Source organism: Dicentrarchus labrax, unplaced genomic scaffold (genome assembly GCF_905237075.1).
Source record: "Dicentrarchus labrax unplaced genomic scaffold, dlabrax2021, whole genome shotgun sequence".
NCBI classification, from domain to species: domain Eukaryota; kingdom Metazoa; phylum Chordata; class Actinopteri; family Moronidae; genus Dicentrarchus; species Dicentrarchus labrax.
Window position 1 is genome coordinate 14810863 of NW_026136711.1, and position 25238 is coordinate 14836100.

General features: G+C 40.8%; 2 protein-coding genes across 11 annotated transcripts in view; one reads left to right on the top strand and one right to left on the bottom strand.

The window, feature by feature from the left end:
* Positions 1–204: 204 nt before the first annotated feature.
* tacc1 (transforming, acidic coiled-coil containing protein 1) overlaps positions 205–25238 on the bottom strand; it is a 35380-nt gene continuing 10346 nt past the window's right edge. For 2 of the 5 annotated variants that reach the window (XM_051414089.1, XM_051414088.1), the window contains exons 2-14: positions 11864–11973; positions 8359–9817; positions 7825–7866; positions 7352–7415; positions 6495–6684; positions 5614–5678; positions 5065–5196; positions 4901–4977; positions 4748–4791; positions 3633–3796; positions 3434–3540; positions 3172–3292; positions 205–2022 (exon numbers count right to left, since the gene is read on the bottom strand). In XM_051414089.1, coding sequence (XP_051270049.1) covers positions 1957–2022; positions 3172–3292; positions 3434–3540; positions 3633–3796; positions 4748–4791; positions 4901–4977; positions 5065–5196; positions 5614–5678; positions 6495–6684; positions 7352–7415; positions 7825–7866; positions 8359–9746 — 2460 coding nt within the window. In that variant the 5' untranslated portion in view covers positions 9747–9817; positions 11864–11973 and the 3' untranslated portion in view covers positions 205–1956. Of the gene's footprint in view, positions 2023–3171; positions 3293–3433; positions 3541–3632; positions 3797–4747; positions 4792–4900; positions 4978–5064; positions 5197–5613; positions 5679–6494; positions 6685–7351; positions 7416–7824; positions 7867–8358; positions 9818–11863; positions 11974–13165; positions 13414–13554; positions 14089–25238 lie in introns of those variants that run through there. The other 3 variants (XM_051414085.1, XM_051414086.1, XM_051414087.1) reach the window with 3 other exon arrangements.
* Positions 18674–24877, top strand: aggf1 (angiogenic factor with G patch and FHA domains 1). 6 transcript variants are annotated; one of them, XM_051414091.1, is made up of 16 exons: positions 18674–18767; positions 18853–18914; positions 19052–19329; positions 19925–20024; positions 20125–20315; positions 20487–20618; positions 20719–20919; positions 21820–22258; positions 22426–22534; positions 22798–22849; positions 22952–23053; positions 23144–23309; positions 23394–23473; positions 23567–23694; positions 23784–23883; positions 23984–24877. In XM_051414091.1, the coding sequence occupies exons 3-16, from the start codon at positions 19120–19122 to the stop codon at positions 24236–24238; spliced, it is 2265 nt and encodes a 754-aa protein (XP_051270051.1). In that variant the 5' UTR covers positions 18674–18767; positions 18853–18914; positions 19052–19119; the 3' UTR covers positions 24239–24877. The 6 variants fall into 6 exon arrangements, with proteins under 6 accessions (XP_051270051.1, XP_051270052.1, XP_051270055.1 ...); XM_051414092.1 differs by having other exon boundaries at positions 19136–19329; XM_051414094.1 differs by having other exon boundaries at positions 18714–18758; positions 19136–19329.

Below are 25238 nucleotides of genomic sequence, written 5' to 3' on the forward strand. Positions count from 1 at the left end.
TGCTTGTAAAAGGCAACAGTTCATTGGCTGCAAGAGCATGAAAGCAGTGATGACATTTGGCTCCTGTCCTCCCTGTGGGAATAAACAATGACAGAGTTTGTATGTGTTTATGTTTATCACTGCAATGATAGCAGACTCAGGAACAACATGTTTTGTGTGTCTGACTTGTTATGTGCTCAACTTAAATGATTCAGGAAACTGGCATAATATTAAATCTTAACCATTTATTCAGGAATGCACAAAATATAGCAGGTAACATAAGATCTGAGTATACTTAATTTTCTTCAATTTTACAAATATTAGGATCAAAATTCTTTTCATAAGGTATAAAATTTACACATATTGTACTGTAACAATGGATTTGCATTGAAAAGCACCTTCAGACAAATGTAACACCACCACAACAGGACATAGACCCATCTCATTTTACAATGACATTTGGCAATTGATTGTGCTAACGTGAAAGAAGGGATCTACAGAGGAATTTGTCCTTTTATATCTGAAAGACATCTGGCCAAAATGCAATAGTGTGCTCCTTCAGGTTCAATCAGGGCAGAAAGCGCTGATGTTAGCGATATTATTTAGATATTATTACTTGATAAACCTTTGCTTGCCAAAACTCAGATCTTCACCTTAAAGAGTAATGTAGCCCAGCATGTAAGCTCATTCATCTACCGCAGGTAAAGCATCAAAACTGCAAACCCACTATAACTCATTGTTGTTCAGGATATTTTGATCATAAAAGATATATACTGTATACAATACACTTTGGCAACAGAGTCCACAACAGAGGGTGGTAACTGAACTGCATGAAGGAACTGAGAAAACTAAATCTTTTCTTCTTCTTTTTCATTTTACAAAATAGACAAAATAAAGGCACACCAGCAACATTTGAGCTCACAGATAAAATATGAATACAGTACAAAAATATCTACATGGCAGCGACACAATATGATTCTAACTTTTCCACACTCAAATGCAGAGTGAGAAAATGAAACATGGCACATGGTTTTAACATTACAGTATAACAAGAGCAAAAATGTTCCTACTTCAAACTAAACTTCCACCCATCACTGTCAAACCACAATCAAACGAATAAGATATCATAGATCAGAATTTAGGATATGATTCTTTTAAGTGCTCTTTATATGTAACAATCCCAGAGATTTGTGCGGGGCATAATGTACATGATGTCCAAACTCTGTGGTTCAACTTCAAACTGTGCATAACTGAGGATTTTATCACACATTGTATATGTTACCCTGTGAAACAAGAAAGATGAACAAACTCAAAGGCAACTTAAGAAATACTCTGTAACTTAAACTGTCAGTATCACAAAAGAAATGGCAGCAAGAAATATTTCAAGGCCAGAAAACTAATATGCTAGGATCAGTTCAGGCACTCAACAGAGAGATTTGTCCTTTCTAAAGAATGTTACGTATATGTAGACGCACTGCAGTAAAAGATGTCTGTGCTGTGTGCCCACATCGTCTTTCCCTTATTTCCCACATTATTTCCTACAGTTTTGTGTTAAACATGCTGTATAAAATGATTAATGAAATTCTTTGTAATACAACACACTAGCTGATTTTTTCAAATGCACACATATTTCAAAGAAGAGAACCAGCTGTTAAAAACAGATGAATCTTTGAACCATGAAATGAGCCTTTACTGCAAATCCTCAATAAATCATTGCGTTTCTCCTTCAAAATAATTAAAATACATCTCAACTTTGTGCTTCTGCAAGTGCTGTGACATGATTAACGCAATGATCAGTTATTGTTCTGGTTTCAGTCTGAAAAGAACAAAAGAGCAAAGTGCAACCTGTATTTCTGTATTTCAATATTTAAAAAAAAAAAACAATGAGCAGGGAGAAAGAAGGGCTGACATGTGCTTAAGTGTGAGTATGTACATAATTTACATAATTGTTGTAGTGACAGTTTGATTAAAGGCCTCTTAGTCTGTTCCCAGTTTGGCGATCAGTTCATCACAGATCTTAGTGAGCTCCTCGATCTCTTGATTCTGTGAGAAACAGGGAGAGGAAGGTATGTTTAGGTGTAAAAGCCAAAATGTCAGGACAGAGACATAATTCTGCATCTGCACAGGGACAATAGAAATCGTTGAATCCGTAGCTTGCAGAAGTGTCGCAGTGCAAACATATGAAATTTAAAATGGGCGTATCTATTGTGCTGGTGGTGGAATGCAATGTAAAGTTTATTTACTCAAGTATAATTTTTACTTAATTGTACTTTACTTGAGTAGCAGTAGATTGCAGTAGTATACTAAACAAAGTACTTAAAATTGGTTCCACATTGAAACTATTTATGATACGATTCGATTACGATTCAGTAAAGGATCTGAGTGCTTCTTCCTCCACAGACACTAACTGATAGAGCAGAAAGGACCGCACTGTGGTTGGGCCGACACCCATCATTAAACTAAAAATAAGCACAATCCAACAAAAAACTTCCTCCTATTTTTCATCTTTTCTAATTTATTGTCAGGGACTGGTTATGAGGTGGTGTTTATATTTCTTCACTAGATTCTGGTTTATATAAATGAAACACTGCCCTCTAGTGTTAGATACTATAGCAATGTATTTGCAGACATCCATTTATGAAATCTGTGCTCAGTGACTGCACATGTTGAAAGACCTTACGGTGATTTTAACTGTAAATGAAGCACTTTTCAAATAACTGTACTTAAACACCTTTAATGTGCGATTAATTGCACAAAACAGCAGAACAAGAAGAGTTCCTCTAGGTTCACAGAATGAAAAGCTTTATCCCTCTCACTAAACATTAAGAGAAAACAAAACAAAACAAAGAGAACTAGAAGGGACATGAACCAACAGGTTTTGTGAGATTTGTGGTCTTAACCTCAGAATATAATAGTGTTGTATTCTTGGTGTGAAATAAAGCCCACAAAAGAGCTTGACTGTGATCTTATTTGTTTGCAGTAATAACTCATACACACCACAATTCATTTGACAACAAAATATTTAAACGTGCCTTATTTAGCACCTTTTTCCAGAATTGTAAGGGCAAGTCTGAGCCAACACACAAACACAAAACTCATCCAGTCTTAATATCTACTATACACAATAGTGTTTTTCCAGCATGCCCTACTTTTAATCTGGTATCATTTTAATCATGTTTGCAGTCATCTTACCTTTTGGAGAACAGCTCTTTCAAGTGACTCCACCTTCATCTGCTCCTTCCTCAGGCTGGCGTTTAGTGCAACACCCTCAGAGTTGGCCTTCGCACGTACCTGGGCAATCTCCTCATTAGCCCTGTTAGAGAGGAAGTGATGGAGACGAGAGGTTGTTGAAATTAGAGAATATAGCCTAGCCTTGAAATGCAAATGGATTTTTAGGGTTAAAAACGCCCAATGATTGAATCCTGCAAACAGAAATTGCAGAGATGAAGCTTACTTGTCCAGTTTCTCCTCAGCATGCACTTTGAGGGTTTGGTACCGCTGCTCCTCCTGTTTGATCCGCATCAGGTAGTCCTGTGCACACTTCTTCAGCACCTCCTCATTCTGGAGAGATACACATAGAGAATATGGTCAATGATCTGGCTTTTATGTGGACGGATAGCATCTCATGACAGTCATACCGAAGCTCTACTGACCTTCTTGAAGCCCTCCAGGACTCCCTTCATGTTCTCATACCTCCTGAAGAGATCAGCAAAGGAGCGCTCCACAGAGTTGAGGTCAGCCAAGGCTTGATCCCTCTCTGCAGTCAACTGCCTGACTGACTTACTACAGGACAGGGTCTTCTGCTGCTGCTCGTCCTCTGCAAACCAACAGAGGATTAAAAACGTAAGATTCAAAGGAAGTGAAGGCTAGATTATCTTAAAAATATGGAACTGAAACAGCTCAGTCAAATGCAACCATGAAAGACAGTACAGTTATAAAGTAGCAGGGCAGTGGTATGTTTTCCGTTTTTTTGGATGTGGAGGCTAATCCAGCACACTGTGTTTGACATAAAGCACTGATTATAAGATTAGTGCAGACTCTCAGCCTTTAGGGAGATCGAGCATGTTCACATCCATACTGGGTGTGGGACACTTAGACCTTTTTATACATACTACTAGTTTTCTCCAGTTTTAGGACAATTTAGCAGGACACAGATCCAAAACATACAAACAAGGCAAACAAGGAGGTTATTTTTATATAGCCAAACAGCGGAATATACCTCACTAACTACTACAAACACTTGACCTCAGTACAAGTGATCATGGGTTTCACTTTCTAAAGACCATCTGGCTGCAGTACAGACTTGGTGTCTGCTGGTGTTTTTGAGGCATTTATTTTAGGCAGTTGTAGATTCCAACAGATCAGCATACAAATATTAAATATGGTGTTTAATTTTAAGGTTATGTTCTCTAACATTTGGGGATGTATGAATAAAAAAGTGCACTGCAATCTTCTCAGAATAAAGCTGAGAGTTGACACTTTAACCTCATTGTCATTGTTTAATTTCTAATCCTATGCACTGCAACAGACCCAACACAACAAAAACCACTATTAAATGTAAAACTGTATACTTTCTGACATGAATATTGTAAGTGCAGTGTGTTCTTATGAGATGCATCCTTAAATTAAATGTATCCTGAAGGTGTAACAGTGTTGCGGAGCAGTCATGAACTACACATGCTATCTACAATAATGCATTCTGGACCCTACACCTGTAAAACAAACACAGCTATGTAGAATATACCACCAGCAGGTGGCAGCAACTTACCAATCATCTGTGCAACTGTTTTCTCATACTCTGCAACTATTTTCCTGTCAAGATAAGAACATCATTTGTCAACTTTGTCTTTATTTATATATTTTTTCTACATTTGCATTTTAAATGTGAAGCAAGGTTTAGGGAAACAGCAACGCTTCATACCTCATCTCCAATACCTCAGCTCTACTCTCCTCATACTTTCTCTTCCACTCATTGACCTCGATCTCCTTAGTGATGATCTGATTGGAAGACAGGGCATGAAGAGAATTTGTTTTTAAAACTTTATGAATGGACGCTGTGTTTCTGGGTGTGTGGCAGTGACATACCTCCTCTCTGATCAGGGTTAGCACTGCAGCCTTGTCCATCTCACTCAGAGGTATGTTGTCCTGGAACAGGGCTGCTGTGTCTGGGCTGTCACTGCTGGTCAACTTTGTTGTTTGGTTCATGGATATCTCACTCTGTGGAACATGCAGAAAGCACACTGTGTGCTCAGTCTAAGATGTGACAAGAACATCCAAGACCCTTACATTCTATAAACAGATCCCTTACAGCAAGCCACAAATCACTAGTTTTGGAAGGAATGCTCTTCACATTTGTGTTTATTTTATTATTAAACATTTATATAACCTGAATATGCAAGTGTGGTTATCTCAGAGTAAATATTGCATTTATCAAGTATTGTGTTATTAACAAATTATATGAATGTAATAACAGAAATAGCTAAAAGACAGCAACACAAGCTAACTGTTGTCCCAGTACGAAAAAACAAAACATTTTTTTTGTTTTGTTTGATGAAGAACAGTTGGTGCGAAACAAGCAGGTCATGTTTAAATATTCATACTGCTCACTCCCAGTGTTTTCTATAGTCTACTTACTATATCATCTTTCAGACTGCAGGTGTCCTTCTCCTCCAGCTCATCTGCAATCTTAGTCTCAGGACCTTTGAAGAAAAAAAACACATAATTCAGTGACAAATGACAACAGTTAATTGTACTAATTAGCCATATCTAAGTTACAAAAGAGAAGCAGATCCATGCTGCAACCTACTGGTGCTCAATGTCCAACACTTCAGCATTGAGACTATGAGCAGTATTTGTGTAGTTTTCATCAGATCTTATTTCTGTGACTAAAAGATACTGTGATACACAGACTGCTTTTAATGCACAGCTGTAGGAAGCATTTGTTCCCCAGTGTAATATTTATACATTTCTTATTTCCAGGACAGGATTTTGCTGAGCATGCATGCTCCATTTTTCTTCTTCATAAAGTTTGACACTTTCTCTGGTGGCTTTGCACCCTCCAATACTCCAGCAGTACTAACTGAATCACTCTCCTTGTTCACATTTTCCAGTGCCAGTGGAACTTGCACCTCTCTGATTCATTCCTACTTCCTCACCATGCCTCATGCATACGCTGAGCTAAAATGACCTTTCACACAAAAACTACCAACTTAAATACATCACAAGTTCACTTAGAAGGTCAGGTGGAATAAAACAGATCAGATATTATGACTATTGGTAGAATTATTCTTATCTACTAGTGCTGCTTCACATAATAAAACATGCATTGCTTTGTGAACAGATAGGTAAAGTTGACTTAAAGGGAAACATAAGTGTCATCTTGGGTGTATTTATATGACTTAATATTAACCTTAGAACTATCTGTGCTGCCAAAAAAGTGTTGTTTCACTATCTGCTATTGTTCCATTCCAACTTAAATTTGACACACAATTGAGTGACTGAAGATACAAACATACCGTCCATAACAGATATATCATTGACTGGCTGTTTTTTCAGAGGTACTTTATTGCATTCGGGTTCTCCTTTCTCCTCCTGGTTGTTTGTTGTCTGGCCCATAATGCCAGTGGAGGCGAGCTTTTCCTCATCCGTGGCGTGATGAACTCGCTCAGAGATCTCTGGGGTCTGAGCCACCACCTCATCCTCCTCCTGGAGGAAAGAGAGGAAGATAGAATGCACATTACAATCGGATTCATTTCACACTTAGTAAGTTAAATATATTCTAAAGAAAACAAAAATCACTTGTTTACATAAAAATGTGTATGTGTATTGTTGTGGATTCAAACCTTTAATGAACAATGTGGATACAGTACATTACTTTAAACATTACACAATCCCCAAAATTATCACAATCCCCAAGGTCCAATGTCTCCAACCCTGGTGTTTGATGTATGTATTCCAACCGCATTATGCTGGGGAAGTTACGTTATGTAAGGTAACATTTGTGGGGCTTGATTGTGTTACATTAAGTTATCTAAGAGACTCTGGTATTATATAATATCTTGAGTATATCACCTAAGGATGGAGAGCTGTGATAATGTTGAGGACAGAAGGGAACAGCAGACTAATATTTGACTGCAGAGTGATAAATCACTGATCTGTCACCACGCCAAACCAGCACTGCAGAGCTGGAGACACTGATGATACTCCTGTCAGCTTGAGTCACAGAGTGTGTGTGTGTGTGTGTGTGTGTGTGTGTGTGAAGAGGTGAGGCCAAGAGGTTGGACAGCTGCTGAATAATGGACATTGCAGTGTCACTGCAGTAAGGTGACACATTTCAGCTGACCCAACACTCACACAGAAACACACACAGTACCTGATTGCACACGTCGAGCACCAAGGACTGGCTTTCATCGTATTTCTGAACTTTACAGGAATTCCTACAAAGCAAGCACATGACGAGAATACAAATGTCAGAATATATAGATCCAAAAGTAGTGATCCTTAACCATTTTAATTCCTCCAGTTTTCTATAACCATAGAGGTGCAAGCTTTTTTATGTCTTTGGAGCTGATCGTATAGTGTATATATTAATGAGGTACAGCTATGTACATAGCTAGTCTAGTAGTAGTGCTGCCCAACTTCTGACAAGATCACCAGATGGAACAAATTAAGTTGTTGATGTAACAGGTTATGGTCTTGTGAGTTGAGGTGAAACCGAGGAAGACATTTATTTTCCTCACATGCTCCTTCAACAGTCGGTTCTGTCCCAGCACATGCCACGATGAGAGTAAAATGGGAAGCCAGCATGCGTGAAGGAAAGAGAGCGTCGATAGTGGGAGTACTTACAACAGAAAACAGAGAAACTTGACTTGTTCAGATGTCCTGGGGCTAATCGAAGTGGACGAAAGCAGAGGTTGGGGGGGTTGCGTTACACACAAGAGAAGGAAGGATGAAGGATGAAGGGGATATTGAATAAGGGAATGAAGAATAGAGCAGGGGAAGAGACAAAGAACAGCGTGTGAGTGACTAAAGGTGCTCAGCTTAGCATGTTAGATTCTCAGCAGATAGTTTCAAGTTTGAGCATAAACACACAATGCAGAGCGACCTGGAAAAGCTGAAACTGGTCCAAACCACTGCAGCCATAAGCACTTTTAAAACCTATATATAACCTGGGAATTGCATCAATGGTCAGTATGCAGTGTTAAGTGTTTGGCATGTGTTCAAAGCATTGTTTGGTATGCATCCTACCCCTAGTGGATGTAAATACTAACACATCAAACCAGTAATCTGAACCTTACGTGAGAGAATATAAATGACTTAAATTGTTGTTCAAAAGTTCAAAATTGCAAACTCCCGGGGAGGAAAGAAAGAAAGGCTTACGTGATTGTCCTCTCTTTGCTTTTCTTGGGAATCTGCCTCGCTTTCTTCTCCCCTGCCGGGTGCCCTGCTTTCTGTTTGCCTCCGTCTTTTACTTTTTTCTCTGGCTGAGGGGTGCTACTGGACGAGTCCTCTGTGCTCAGGGTTTTGGAGGGTTTAAATGGATCCACAGAGTCATCAAAATTGTCTGGATCAAAACTGCAGGAGGTCTTAGGGAGTACTGGAGAGCTGCTCACGGTGCTATTGCTGCCAAATGGATTGAAGTTCGGGTCGTCCCACTGACTGGGATCAAAGTTATATGTTCCCGTCTTTGGAATAGGAACATCGTCAAGGTTCAGTGGTTCATTAGAGTCTGAGTCTGGCAAAGCAGTTTCTGGAAGAGGATCTGAAACTGGTTCTGATGCTGGCTGAGGAGCTTTTTCTGACACTGGCTGAGAATCTGTTTCTGAAACTGTTTGTTCTGGTGCTGGTTTGCTGGAAGCCGCTGATCCTTTGGGCTTCTGTTTCTTAGCTGCAAATTTGCTGATTGTCTTTTTACCACCTAATTTCCTCGGAGGTGGCTTGCTGACTGTCCCCTCATCCAGACCGAACTCCAGCAACACAGACTTTGCCTCTGACGATGACTCCATCATCTCTGCTTCTACTGCAGCTGCTGAGCTGGCCTCACAGACAGGCAAGGAGCCACCGAGTGGCTCAAGTCTAGGGAGAGAGCTTGAACCACACGGTGGAGGAGAGTTCTGGATTTTGGATCCGCCGCTGGTGAAAGGGTTAAAGCTGTCATCCAGCTGGTCAGGGTCAAATTTGTAAGTGGCCTTGGGAACAGGAAGTTCCTGTTCCTCATTTGTTTGGGCAGGCTCATTCAGCGAGGCCTTTATTTTCAGGGATGGAGGTTTAGACTTGCTGGTTTTAGTCTTTTGAGTGGGCTCGGCCTGGTTGAGGCCATTGCACTGTGGTTCTGGTTCAACAAGACATATCGGCTCAGAGGGCTCTGGAGCCGGGCTGGCAAAAGGTTCACTGCTCTGGACTGGTTCTGGTTCTAGTACTGGTTCTGGTTCTGGTTCTGGTTCTAGTACTGGTTCTGGTTCTGGTTCTGGTTCTGGTTCTGGTTCTGGAGTTAGAGTTGCTGCTGGAGCCGGAGCTGGAGCTGGAGCTGGAGCTGAAGCCACATCCGGGACAGGATCTGCAACTAGGACGGGGACTGGGGCTTGCGATGGCTCAGAGGATGGCGCTGTGCATTTGGCCAAATCAGGCATTTCCTTCACTGAGGATGAAGTAGGGACAGGCACAGAGCCCAGGGCCTCTGGAAGATTCTCTGTTTGTTCTGCTTCCAGGGTCTGGATGTTTACTTTCAGTGGGCCACCCATGGGGACGGCAGGCTCATCCTGACCCATGTTGGGGCTGAGCGAAATATCCTGATCCCAAACAGGAGCAGTCACTATCAGGTGCTCCTCCTGATCCACATCTAAAGAAGAAATAAGAGAACAAAACACCAGAATTAACCATATGAGCGCATTCAGAATGCAAAAAATAAAACTGCATTCACACTTCCTCTACCTTTGATAATCCCTCCAATCAAATCTAAACTTAGATGTAGGTGGCATCTGATTGGTTACAATCCAGCCAACTGTTCCAATTGCTGCTGTTGCCATGGCAATGTCTTACTATGAGGGCCATGACATTTAAACCAAGTAGTATTGGAAAATAGAGAGAAAGAGAGAGCTATGATTTATTTTGTGTTGTGTGTTGAGGACAACAGGGGCAGTGCTGGTTGTGGTGTCATTATTGCCTCCAGGGAAGCTTTTGACACACCAACATATTTCAGTATGCCTGTCATACCCATCATATTCATGTAATATTATGTTGCTAGGAGACTAGCACAGCTTGCTGTGTTTCTACCTACTTCCATTCACGTTATCATGTCGCCAGAGTGTCATTTTCAAAGTATTCCTGCAGTCCAACATGTCCATACAAACATATCTTCTTCTAAATCCACATGCATATTCAGTACAAAGGTATAATAATTCCCTTTTATTCTCTCACTTTTGTGTTTATAAAGACTGCACACGTCACAGCAGGGATAAATCTCACAAAGCTGCTGTTTGCAATAATATGCAAATATTTGGTCCAATTTGATTAATAAAATGAATTGCTTTGCATTTGTTTACAATTTTGTTATGATATACTTCACTGATTTTAGTATGAGTATAAAGTACTAGGGCATAGTGTCTGTAATATATATTAATCTTTATCTTGAAATTAAAATATTTGTTCCAATATTTTTAAAACATTGTGAAATAGTATAGATAATTATTTTTTATGTATAAACTCAAGTCATATTGCAGCTTAGCATGCATTTCCCCACAGGAGACATACAAAGCAACCCTGAGGTATTCATCTGTCAATGCCTTTCTGCTTTGTCAAGTCAACTATCCATTAAATACTTCTAAACTGTCAGCATGTATAGACGCTGATGTAGTAATGGAGACTTTGGATAGCCACAGACAAACACAGCCATCAGCATGTTTAGATTCAAAGACGTTTCTAAAGGCACTTCAACTCCTGCCTGCCAGGATTCAAACGTCCTCATTCATAGCTGCAGGAAGGGATGTTTGAAGTAGTAAATGTTTGTTGGAGCTGTTCCTATAAAGCAACTGCCTTACATCAACGCATGGTCTCCTAAAAACCTCCTTAAAAAGTGAGCCACATGATGGTTTCAGCCTGATAACAAGCTTTGTTCAGTCACTCCCCTCATTGTGACCTCTATCAGTTACCAATACAAAACAGGGCGAACCGAAGCCTTTGTTAAACCTGTTGAATTCCAGAGCAAAGGCCATTCCCACACTCTGCTGTAGGCTCCTCCTCCAAGTGATTCAAATGACAATGACAGCACTTCTGCCATCATCACACAAAAAATCCACACTCAGACTGCATACCAGCTTACATACCAAGCACACAGGACATGTTTTACTGCTTAGGTATTATAACCTCAGGTAAAACATTTGTATGATCCATATGAAAGTTAAAAGTTAGAATAACGTGTCCTCCTGATACACATACAGTAGTTAAAGCTAGAATGCAGTAGGTAGGTACATTCCTTAAACTGTCGGACTGCATATGTATCCAATTACTCTGGCGTGGTGAACCCGATACGCCACATTTAGACACAGTAGTGGAATTTATAAATGCCCAAATGTGCTATTTAAAGTTATTATTTTAACATATAATGCTGATAATAACTGACACATTATAGAATTTTTCTTTTCTTTCGTTGACTATGAAAACTAACACATGTACACACATGTGATGCCTGAACATCTAGTGCAACATCAAAAGACTCCTGTTTCCATGGCAACTTCAAGGAGGAACACTCTGTTGTGCTGTGTACATACAGAGTATGAAGCTGCCCCGAGGCGTTACTGTAGCGTGTTTACGTCCTGGACAGTATGCCGACTCTGTCTCTCCTTATCTCTTCTCTCTCTGTCTGTCATTTGCTCAGCAGTGGCCTCACCTGTTATGTGTGGATCAGCGTTGTTGTTCTCCAGCTCTCCTGGGAAGGTCGGAGGGGCACGGACAGGAGTTGCTGCTTCAGGAGTGTCAAAATTACCCTCTGAGTCAGAGCTGTGGAAGCCAGAGAGAGACACAGAGAGAGAGAGTATGAATTTCCCAAACAGGACAGAAGGATAACTGAGGAGTAGTAATCGCATCATAAATACTGGAACTTTATACTCTCAGAGGCACAATTCTGAATCAGCACTATAAACTATAAAGACGACTTGCACAAACAGAACTGCACTAACTGCATTAAAATGTGCAATATGTGCAAGTAGAAGGGCAAACTCTTTATTTCTATTCCCTCCCAAATCTATATATACTCCAGAAACTGTAGGATTCATGGTGTCATAATCTAAGGGAGTGTTTTTTAGCTTGTGATCCTTTAAGGTGAATCAGTGTCTGCTTGTGATGCCTCATCAGGACAGGTCGCAGTTCAACGACAGAGTGATGTTCCCCATTAATGCTGTTCTATTTCAATAAATTTTAAAGGCCTAAAGGGGTAAAACTACCCATTTTTTGTAGGTATAAAATGTATATATTAAAGTCTATTGAATATAATCATATACACATTTTGATATTTCTACTTTATGCATGATGCACAAAGAGGACTTGAATGTGACTTTATAAGGCTTTACCATCCCAAATCCATCTGGAGTATACTTTATTGTTTTATTATGCTTTTGCGACCTTCTGCACTTTTTAATTGACGCTAGCAATGGAGAGAAAGTAAAAGATTGACTAAAAGAGAGAAAGAGGAAATAGAGCAACCCACTCTTTCCTGTCACATCTTTAGCACTATACAGTATGAGGTACGAGACTGCACCATACGAACGACTTATGTAAATATCGTAATATAAGATTTGAACATTGCAACTGCATACAGTTAGCAAAATAAATAGACCCTTTCTATCACCGACTTGTGATTGCACACAGTAGAGCAGCAACAGTGAGCTGGATACTATCACTTCAGGAAGCAGCATCACAGTGTAGTTAGATATTGATAAGACTGGTTAGATAACTGCTGGGATAGTAAACAAACGCGGCTTTTTGGCACAGTAGTGAGACATTGTCTGGTCAATAAAATTTTATAAGTGTGGAAGTCAGCACAAAAAGGTAGTTATGAACCTTTGTGTCTACTTACAACAATGGCCAAGATAACATGATCATCAAAGCAGACATGACAAAAAAAGTCACGAGGCCTCCAGCATGTGTCATGTTTGTGTGTTAGCAATGATTACATCATCAAACTAAAGCATACCTGACTGCAGTGCTGGAGCATGTGTTGTTTCTGTGAAGCCACAGAAATGAGGATGTACCAGTCAGTGAGGCTGAGAAAAACATGCAGTTCGAACACGGCCACACCAGAAATGTGTCAGCAACAGAACACATTTGATATTTCTGCATGTTAACGACAAAAATGATGCAGATGGGACGACAGGTAAGCTGTTTTTTTCTTTTCCTCTGCTCATTTTCATCTTACCTTCATAAGATTAGAGACTCCTCAACCTGACAGGTGGACACACACACACACACACACACACACACACACACACACTCATGAACACACATGTGAAAATGCCCCATTCTCCAGTTCAGGAAGCGTGAATCACAGCCTCTAAAGTCTCACGGCTCCAGATCAACACTTGCCTGCAGCCTTGAGATCTCTCCTCCTCCTCTTCCTCTACTCTCTCTCCACGTTGCTCCCTCTCCTCGCTGGCCTCATGCCCTTCTTCATCTTCTTCTCCCTCTGCCCCTCGCACCGCCGTCCACGTCCATTTGGCCCATGACACGGGTGACAGCCAAGACATCCCTCCTCTTTCCACGGGGGGTTCTTCAACCCTCTATCGACTATAGGATTCACTGGGCTGGTTTCCAGAACCTGACGGATCCTTTTCTGTGCGTCTCTTCTTCAGATTTCCACCCTGCCAACAGCTCTCACATCTTTCCACAGAGCCTCTCTCTTCACACGAGTTCCCAGTTTGTTATTAAAGGAAGGAGACATTTCTTTCCACTCAGATTTCAGAAGATTTCAGCTCCTTTCTGTGTTTTTCTCTTGTCTTTTTTCCAGTCACGCTCTCCTTTCCCTCTGCCTCTGTGGCAGAATACCACAGCTCTGATCAGCTGGGTTTCAAAATGCTGTTCTCACTCTCTCCTCCTCTGAACCCCCCTCCAACCGTTCCTCTCCACCTCAGGCTAGTCCACTGACGGAACACAAAGCAGGGGGAGGCAGGAAGCTTGAAGCTCTTAAAATGAAGCAGCTTCTATTTACTCAACAAAATGAGTTCCCCTGTGGTTGGAGAATGGTACGTCCCTGTCAGACCGCTCTTCTACTCTGAAGCAGAAGGAGGGAGTCAGAAAACAAACACAGAAGGAGGAGGAGGAGGAGCTGAACAGTCGGGGCTCCACATTTTATAGCCCAAAGAGAGGTTAGGAATGTGGGACTGGAGCTTTAAGCCGTCTTTGCTCCCCCAGGCTGTTAAACAGTTAACTGTTTCTCCCATCCAATGGCAGGCATGCATGACCAGGGGAACCAGTTCTGTTAGACAGCCCCAGGAGATATACCTGACTGGATTCAATTTGTCTGCAGTAATCGTTCAGACCACTGAACTGACAGGGGAACCACTTCCTTCAACGCACTCATTAATTGAAGCTAAAAACCCACTGTAGCATCCGACACAATAGCATATTGTTGAATGTTGTCAAGGGAAAGAAAGAATGACTCGTTATGTGTGTCTGAAATACCTCAACGGTATAAAAAGCTCTCTAAAATAACTAATGCTGCTAAAAGCCAAAGCCATTCACTAGTATCAACAAAGGATACCTTATGGAAAAAACTGGTACATTGACAAATGAGTCAACCTCAGGGATACTATCTTAGACTGATTTAAATCATACTCTTCAGTGGCCCCTCTGACCAGATCTGTGTTATATGCTGAATTACTGCTCCTCTATCAGCCAGAGCGTGGCCTCAGATCCTCAGACAGGGCTCTGTTGGCTGTTCCTAACCCCAGGTGAACGGGCTTTTGCAGTCAGGGCCCCTTGGCTCTGGAACTCCCCGAGGCTGCAGAATCAGTAACAAACTTTTAAATCACCTTTGAAAATTCATCTTTTAATAATGTCACCTGTGTGTTTCTCTTTACTTCACATGATTTATGTGTTATATTTGCTTATTTCACACACCGTATTTCTTATTTTATGTTTGTTTATTGTTGGGTATTTTATTCTATTTCATTTTCTGTACTTCCAGTGGCCTGGTTTTATTACATTTTATTGTGCTGAATTGTTATATCTTGATTTTTCAACATAAAGCACTTTATAATTCTGATTCGATAACTGATAAATAAAGTGTATTATTATTATTAAAGGTGGTTTATACTTGAGTACTTTTTTAAAAATCTGCCTTATAACCACACTCACGTGCCTGTACATTAAAAGAGTTAATGGTCAGTGTAATCATTCCTTTCTTCCATACTGCCTGTGAGGAGATCCCCTCCTAATTTGATTCCAGTGTAAGAGATGGGAACATTATCCACAGTCTTCTGTGCAAAAATGTATTCTGGAGTTTAACCAAAGCAAATATGAGGTTTCAGCTGCTGCAATTGTTCAAATCAAGTGGGTATCTAAGTTATCGTCTGTAAAATCCACTCTTTTTGCTACCGTGCCTCTCCTGGGGCTAAGCAAGGAAACACTTTCCAAGGAAATAGAAAGAGGGAATTCTGCACTAAAATGAAGGTAACTTTGGAAGAACTAACTCAGACTGCCAAAGCCTCGTATTCACTTCAGCTAAACTTATGAATACATTTTTACACAAAGCAAGAAGAGTGGTTTAAAGCAATAAATCAACAAGGCCAATTCATGTCCAGTATTGAGAGGAGGGGTGATTATAACCACTGATAAATCTTTCATTGTACAAATGAATGAAGTGAATACTGCATTAATATAGACTTGAAATGTTTTTATATCCTCTAATTTGTCACTCAACTCAAATGTATTTATTTTGTCAACAGGAACAGTCCCATAAATCATGACACAGATAAACCATATAGAAACAGAGGCAGTTGAAATCAACCAACAGGGATTTAACAGACTCTGTTCCTCTGTGCATACATTACCTTGGGAAGACAAATCTCTTATGAATGGCTAATCTGACCCACATTTGCAGCAGTGTTTGCAATGGTAATTTGGTTACCTTTTCAAGAACACTTGAACGGTATATCTATAATGCATCCTGTGTGTATTGTTTTCTAACACTGTACCCCTCCTCCAGAAACTCCTCCAGGGTCTGACTGGGCCACGCAGCAGAGAAACTCCTCCCAAATTCCAGTGGAGGAGCACAGACACACGTGCCTCAGTCAGGCTCAGAGTTTCCACATTGGACCAGAAAGGGTGGAGCTGGTCCCCCACCCACTTATTTACTGTCTGGGTCTGGTGGAGCTTGAGGTTGGGGTGAGGGCAATCCCTGCTTGCACTGATCATGTGCAAGGAGTAGTTAAGGAGTAGTACAAAGAGATTATCACTGGAGCACGAGGATCAATTTGTGCTTTTATCCCAGGGTTCGCATCTCTTTCTTCTCTTTGAAGTGTTTGCTCACAAAAACACCAGGTGTTCCTATTTCCTAAGTCTAAGGAATCCCTCACTAACTCAGGCATATTAAAAAAAAGATCACTATCTTTCCACACGTTATGAGCGGAAATCCTTGTGAATAATCCTTGATCAACACCGTAGGTCATATTTGATTAATAGACAAGGCCACAAACACCTGAGAAACCTTAAAGGGAACGTGTGTTTTCTGCATCTATAGAGGTTATTTTTCACAATAAAAGTATCCTTATAAGTCTATAAGACCATTGAACTCTTTGTTTCCATGGATTCTCTGTTTATTCTAAACAGCTCCCTGCACCAGCTAGTAAAGACTCCTGGTAGCCAGGAATAAGTAGGTTACATAAGAAATGGTTCCCATTACCATACCTAACATAAAATCATGACTATTTGTTGACAGTTTTTTTTAGAAACATACTAAAGAAAACCGAACTCACTACCATCCGCTTTTCCACTCCTTTGAAAACCAAACCAGTCATACTCACAGATGACAGCTTTGTTATTTCTAGTCTAAAAATGGCATCAATAAACATCAGTAGGTATTGTGGGGCAGCTGTGTGTGTCTCCAGATAAAAGACCACCCCATTCTTACAGGCTGCTCTACCACCACCACCACAGACACCAGAGGTCCTGCCAAGAAGTGTGACGCTCCACCAAAATCCAAACACAACTCAAAAGAGCTCAGATTTCAGACACAGTGGGAGGAACCCAAAAGGCTTTTTGGAGAATACAGAAAGTCACTGAAGCTAGAAGGAAAACAATTCTGGACCTTCCCAACTTCTCCACACAACAACTCAGACTCTGCCTGTCTCAGTACAAATGTGACGGATGACACATCTATGTTTAGTCTCCATGTCAGGCTTAACATCCAGTATTTTTCTAACAAAGCTGCTCAAGTGCCTGAAAGAATGCAAAGATAAAATGTACACATGAGCACATGGTATATTTACACTGCGTCTACAGTATAATACTTTAAACACATTCATTTTTAGAGGACAATAGTGGAGCCACATCATTATGTAACAGCCCTTTCTCTGGAGGCTGAAATAAGTGTACTATAGACACACAGAGTGGGAGGAAGTGAATTAAAATGTGACCCGAAGATGTGTGTGTTTGAGAAACAGAGGAGGAAGAGGAAGGACATGTGGAGCAAGGGCCACTGACAGACACAATGTGTTCACAGTTAGCCTGCGTTAGCATACACAAGTTCTGACTTCTAAACTAAAATATCAGCCGAACTGAATAGTGTGAACATCTTTTAATTAGCAGATAAAATCATCCTAAAATCATCACATTCTACCAGAGATCAGTATTTTCTCAGGTCAAGAAAGCAGGCCTGCTCATAATATCACATAATTGTCAAGTAGCAGGATCAATGTGTTGTAGTGACATCTAGTGGTCAAAGCACACAACAACACCTTGTGATGGCACGTATATTGTTAAATAATGCATCAACGTATACAGCTCAGACTTCATTCACTATGGCCACTATTGCACACTGATCAACTATACTTAAGTCCTCCATAATATCATAATGCAGTCTATGAGTTATTATAAGACGCACTAAAGCCTTTAATACAATATACTTCTACTTTAGTATTTAATAACACAGCTATTATATCCTCTAGAATTTATAATAAGCAATTATTACACTGCATAAATATACATTCTTGCTATTTCCCTGGAACACAGCAACTTCATAACAAGAACCTCTTAGAATAAAAACATTTTGAAGTCAGTGACATTTTCAGATGTTTAGAATCAAAAATCAAAAATCAAATAAAATCAAACTATTGATCATGTCAACGTACATCACAAGCCTGTCATCTAATGTCCGCGGGAGGAAGATTAGTGCTCTCTACAATAATAAATATAACGGAGCAGACAATTGTGAAAAGTGAGAGCAGATGAAGCACATCGATGATGGCGCACTGTATGTTGTTTTCTGACACTTACCGGACTCCGTAGTAAAATGTGCCGCCACCAAGAACATAAATCCGACATTGTGAAAGGGCACGGAAGTTAGGTAAAAGATAAAAGATAAAAAAAAACAAACGTACTACTAGTTTTTACTGATAAACTATGAAAATAGTTCGTCGCTGGGTGGCAGTAAAGCTCTTCTACCTGTGTCAGATTTTACAGCGCCAAAGGGAAGTCCGCCAAACCCGAAGAAGAAGTACTTCCGTTTTGTGACGTAGTTAGCCTCTAGTAAATGGCGGTTACTAGCGGGGTGGACAGTAAACATTACCACGGTTATAACTGTAACTGTCTAATTATCATCAAAACATCTACTCGACTGTGTCGGACATACAGGGTAGTTACAAAATGTCCTTTTTCAACTTTCAGGTCGGTTCATGTGCCGCGCTGAGAGGAAATTCACTGCCAAAGAGACGAAAACGGAACAAACGGTAAGACCCTCACCGAGCGACCGTTACTGTCAGTCGGTTTAATACCGTTAATGAGCGGCAGCGGTTAGTGAACGTAACAATTTATAGTTGAGTTATTTCAGTATTTCTCTGCTATCTACTGTCTGTTGACTCAACAGGCGAGCTGGCCTCCGATTACTATGGCTAATACTCTGAAGCTGCTTTCCTACACAAGTTATAAAGTTGAATGTTAACGTCTTCAGTTGAGCTAATGGAGACCGAGGAGGGAGAAAACGACACCGAGACTGAAGAGGCTGAGCTCCGTCTGAAAGTAGAGGCGTTGAAGCGGGAGCTCCACGGCTGCAGAGCCGAGCTGGCCAAGTTACAGAAACAGCTGAACCAGTCCGAAAGACTGCAGAGGAGCACCGAGAGCTACAACGAAGACCTGAGGAAACAGGTCAGTGTGTACAGACAGACATTACCATTATTACATCTTATACAGACCGCAGGTGAGCTATCAGTCTATCTGCTTTGGTGTTAATATAGGCAGCAAAAAGTCATTACGTATCAAACATTTCAAAAAAAGTTATGTTAATAATTGAAAATGAACATGTTACCCATATTATATGAGATATAGCTGTATTCGCCCTGAAGGCTATATTTAGTTGTGAAGATGCCTGATATACAATCACTTGAACGCCCTCCCTATTATTCCTCCATTGTGTCATGACTCTGCTGACAATATGGCAGGGTTTACAGTAACACTTCTCACCTTGATCACTTCCCTTCATAGATGCCTAATAACCAATAAACACACTCTCAAAATCTGTAGCATTTGCTGTGTGAAATAGATTCTTTCTCTAATGGTTAATGTGTATTAATATTAGTGGTCTTTATTTTAGGCGCTCCATGTCTGCAGTAAAACATTATGGAAAACCCTGAATTAAATCAATCTGACATTTTTTAATTATGATAATCCCATGAATTTGTTATTACAGTGAGTGTTTCAATAATGTTTTCCAATTAAATTGACCTGAAATATATTGTTGTAGGTTGCCCAGCTGAGCGCAGAGATTCATGAACGGAAGAAGAAGGATAAAGACAGAGTAAACTGTGAAACTCAGACAGAAGAATACGTATGGACAGAAACCGGTGTGTATCTTATGTACATTAATTCATTAGATAAGCATTTCAGGTAGTCTTAAAGTGAGTGAACTGTTCAACAAACAAATTCTTCAATATTTCTTTCCAGATTATTACAACTATTATTATGGAGGCTGCTCTCAGAACCCAGAGGCTTCAGACACTCAGGAAGGCCTGAACACAGTAGCAGCAGTGGATGCAGCAGATGGCGGCGAGGCAGCAGAGGTTTCAACAACAAATGAAGCAGCAGTCGCTGATGTGTCAGGACAACCTGACAACAGTGTTGCAGCCTCAACAGAGGTTTGTTTTATTGGTGTGTTTGAACCAATTTGTGAATGACAAAAAAAAGAGATCAGAATTGTATCAACACTAATCCCCAAAACTGAAATGACAAGATGTTGGTATGAATCTAGTTGTTGAATTTATAAATTAGAGTTCACGTTCTGACCAACAAATGGTATTATCTCTCAGGAGGGCGATGGAGGATCCATAGCTGATATGTTGAGAGCCACTGCTGAAGAGGCTATGACACAGACTGGGTTTGTCTTTGATGAGACCACGGGGATGTACTACGACCACAGCACAGGATTCTACTACGACTCGGTTCGTCAGACACCCTTTTCAGTCAAAATAAGCTGTCTATAGTAGAATTAATTTAGTAGCAGGTAGTGTTTTGATCTTGTACATGTTTTCTCTTCCTCAGGCCAGTCAGTTGTACTACGATGCCAACACAGGCATTTACTACTACTATGATGCGGAGAGTGGACGATACCAGTTTCATTCCAGGATCGAAGTGCCTGCTGCACAAACTGCTGCAGAGCTTTCCCAAGACAAGAGCACTGGTGAAAAGAAGGGCAGAAAGTTTAAGAAAGAGTCCAAGAAAAGCTCACACCAGGACGATAAGGTATGTCACACCTGGATCTTTTGTTGACGCATGACATAGATGCATTTTATTCTTGGTGGCTGACAGCTGGCTTTTGTAGACTTTGTAGTTCCCCTTTAAAACTGTGAGCTTTCAAATCCTCATGACTTTATTGGTCTCAGTCTTCAAATACTTGCTTTCTGTCTTTTTTGTGTAAATACGAAGCTAGTTGACTAAAAGATTATCCTCTGACCTAGGTGCAAGAGGTGACTAACTCATTGGCTAATATGAAGATTTCTTCTTACTGGATTACGGCTTCCCACAGAGGTACTCCTTTAATACCAACATGCAAAACCATTCATAAGAAAAGTTCAAGATAATTTTAACCTGGGCCTTAATTCAATGGTTTTGCCATCACAATAGGAGGAATACAAAGTCATAAATCACTCATACAGTTTCAATAAAGGCGGCAGATTCTGCTTTTCACACAAGCAACACCTTTAAAGATATTTGAATGTGCTGAAATCATCCCCAGTGTTGTATATACAACTCTAAAGTAAGTGAATTTCAACACAATAATGTGATGGCCAAACTAGAAAAGTTAAACCCAAGTGGAAGATAGTTTGAAATATAAAGCATTCAGTCATTTCATATTGTAGGATATCAAACACTGTTCAGATGGTCTTTATTTACATGTGTCATGAACCACAAATGACTGAAGGATTTGGTCACCTGTGCTTTAAATACTGGGTGCTGTAGATGTCTCCTATTAATCCTGAAATTGGGTGGAGGTCTATAGTGAATTGTCTTTGAAGACTGACACCATATACAAAAAACATGCCAGACATGGCATGGAACAAGGGGTCTACAAAGCCTGTGCTTGCACGCTGTCAGTGAACATCACCGCAGATGATAATCTCACTGTTGACTGTCTGATGGTAGGAACTCATATTTGATGAGGTAAAGCTGGAAGAAGAAGAAACTGAGTGGGTCGAACAGCAAACAACGAAGAGGACCACAGAATCACGAAAACAGAGCCGAAGGTCTCACAGTCCAGATGTGGCTCCACGTAGAAAAGACTCTTCTAGACACCGGGAGGAGAGCGACAAATCTTCGTCAAAGAGGAAGAAGCAGAAAAACAGCTCAAACTCTGATGATAAGGGTAGATCAAGGAAGAAAAGGAAGAAATCCAAGTCAAAAAAGGCGAAGAAGAAAAAGAGCCCGGCTCAGAGCGATAACTCAGAGGGGAACAGTGAGCCGGAAGAGGGGGAGATCACAGGGTCAGAGAAAGAGGAGTGGGAGTCCACACCCTCGTTCTCGTCATCCAGCTCCTCCTCCAAGGAAAGCCCAGAGTCAGAAATGGAGACTCAGAGTCAGGAAGGTGAGAAAAAACAAGCCCAATTTCAGAGCTTGTTTGAGACACACATCTTCTCAATTAATTATTCTGGTACAAGCTAGTTGGATCATCAGCTGTCATTTGTTCCCAACACTTGTTTTCTGAGGCTGCTATGTTCCCATTTCACTGCAATTGGTTTACTTTTCTTGCAGTGAAAGACATTTGGCCACCCTGTGTAAGAGTGACAGTGGTCAGATCTCCAGTGCTGCAGGTGGGCACTCTGTTCATCATCACAGCCGACTCTCCAGCCACCTTTGGCAGGTTTGTGCTTCTTTCTCTCTTGTGTAGCAGCAGGAGTTCAATAAATAGATAGTTTTGTACCAAGCAAAAGTGAGTTCTTGTCGTTTTTAGAATAGGTGGCCACAGTGGGAAACATTATTGCGAAGGGTGCAGTACCAAAGACAGAATGACGAAGCTTTACAGGACAACAAGTAGTGAAAATATGAGGAATTGATCAATTAGTAAGTTGAAAAAAATGGCTCACAAAACTCACTGAAGACAACCTGCTGTCTTCTTGTTTGCAGAGAGAAAGATATGGACCATGCAATCCGAATACCAGAAATGGGAGTGAGCAAGGTACCCCTCTCAACTATTATTTTTCTCCAGGGATCGACATATTTCTTTTGCATGTTGCAGGGTTATGTGATGCTTCTCACTGTGAACTGTGTTTGCTTCCAGTTCCATGCAGAGGTGTACTTTGACCAGGAGCAGCAGAGCTACATGCTGGTGGACCAGGGAAGCCAGAATGGAACAGTCATCAATGGCAACAGGATCTTACAGGTAAAAAAAACATTTCTCAGTTTGTTGCCTCTAAATAAAACAGTAAAACTAAAACTCAGCAGTGACGGGATCAACAAATCTCTCTTTCAGCCCAAAACCAAGTGTGAGCCACATGCACTGATGCACGGAGATGAGGTGAAGATGGGAGAGACTGTGCTGTCCTTCCATATCCACTCGGGGACCGATACGTGTGACGGCTGTGAGCCGGGTCAGGTGATGGCTCACCTCAGCAAGCACAGGAGAGAAGAGAACACAGGTGAGCCACCTTAACAGAAAACAACCACAGATTCACAGCAGCAGTGATACAGAAGATGTAGCTTTACTTTGTATCTTCCCAAAGGCCCTTCTCTTACCAAAGAGGATAAAGAAGCACTGAGACAAAAGGAGCTGAAGCAGATGAAGGCCAAATATGGCCTGCAGGTGAGTGTTAGGACAAGCAGCAGCCTGGTTAAGTTTTAAACCCCCATTCATCTCTTTATGCAGCTAACCACCTGTGTGCTTTTCTGTAAACAGAGCAGTGAGTATGAAGAGGTCAAAGCCCTGAGGAACCCCAGATATAAGGACCGAGCAGAGTCTCGACGACAGACAGTAGGCAGTGAGGGTGTTTTCCAACGAGATGATGCACCCGCTTCTGTCCATCAGTAAGTACTTTTGTCAATGAGTGTAAATGCTAGAGAAAGAAAATAATGGATTCAATGGTAATCATGTCTTCTTACTTGTCTTCTTAAAGGGAGATCAGTGAAGTCAATAAAGGAAGGAAAATGCTGGAAAAGATGGGCTGGAAGAAAGGAGAGGGGCTGGGTAAAGAGGGAACAGGAATGAAAGCCCCGGTAAGACAATCTGGTGATGTCCTTTAGGCAGATTCTGTTTTGACTAAAATCTGTTGTGAAGCAACAAAATCCTTTTCTCTCTCATTTCTCTTCTCCACAGATTGAACTGAAAATCAGAAAGTCCCAGTCAGGTTTGGGGGCCGGTGCCGCCATGTCTCTAGATGGTGTCTCTGTGACCCGATCAAAGTCCCAGAAGAACTGGGAGAAAGCACGTGAGAGATTTGCAGATTCGTGCCAACCTGACATGCTGTCCCCTAAACCACAGAAGAACAGATCACCCAAAGCCTGGGTCAAAGCGGATGAGACCGAGACCACAAATGCACAAGCAGGTGTTGATACTGACGGCCAAAGTTAGGAATACATGAGAGTGAATGTATTTATTGTGGATTTTGTTTGATGCAAATGAGCAAAGGGAGTCTCTTTAGTTTCTGATGAAATGTGATCTACTGTCTGTAAAGTACAGTGAGCAAAGAAAATACTGTTATTTTCCTGTTTGTCTTTACTCAGCCTTCAGCCTTAAAGAAACATCGCTGAAGAGAGCAGAATGTGACCATAATTATGTCCAAACACTATCTATCAACTGGTTGTCAAAGTGCTGTGCATTTTAGAGTGTAAAAGTCACTAGTTGTGGTTGTAGAATGTGTGGTTTTTTTCCCCCACCTTTCTTTCATAAGTGAAGTGTGTGGAACGTTTACAGTCCCAACAAGAACAGCAGTGTGTGTGTTTTCATGGTCCAGTGTGTATGTAGTCCAACCTACAGAGGAGGGCAGAGCTGCCACCCAGAACAAAGAGGACATGAATCACCTCAAGCAAATATTAACACAGTGAAGCTATATTTCTCACAATGAGATCATGCTGTAATGAAACAACTGTGTATCTGTTTAGACAACCCTGTAACTGATCATGTTAAACCAGTCACAACGGCTTGGTGTAACACTTTCCCCCCACCCTCCCCTTTTTTAATGTTGCACATTAAATTTTGAACATGCTCAAACTTTTTGTGCTTTATGATTCACTGACTATTTTATTGTCTTTATGTGTTTGCTCAAATGCACACAGACACACATCCACATTTGTGTGTAAGGCCACTGAGCAAACATGTTTAACAGTTCATCTGTATGCAGTCTTTATCTGTGGTCCATTTTGAGGGTGTGTGAATATTTGCATGTGCATGCAAGTGTACGCCTGGACAGAGGCCACTCATACCAGTTGGAAGAAAGTTCAGTTATACGCTCAGTATTGTAAAATATAGAAGCACAGGTTTCATATTCTTGCTGCTTCTGTTACTATTAGAACTGCACACAACCTACAACATACAACATACATATCAACTAGTAATATGGGAGAGGTAAAAT

Coding starts and splice junctions, on each gene's coding strand:
- aggf1 (XM_051414091.1), top strand. CDS start 19,120: ATGTTAACGTCTTCAGTTGAGCTAATGGAGACCGAGGAGGGAGAAAAC. Junction 19,330..19,924: donor ACGAAGACCTGAGGAAACAG/GTCAGTGTGTAC, acceptor ATATTGTTGTAG/GTTGCCCAGCTGAGCGCAGA. Junction 20,920..21,819: donor GCTCACACCAGGACGATAAG/GTATGTCACACC, acceptor GTCTGATGGTAG/GAACTCATATTTGATGAGGT.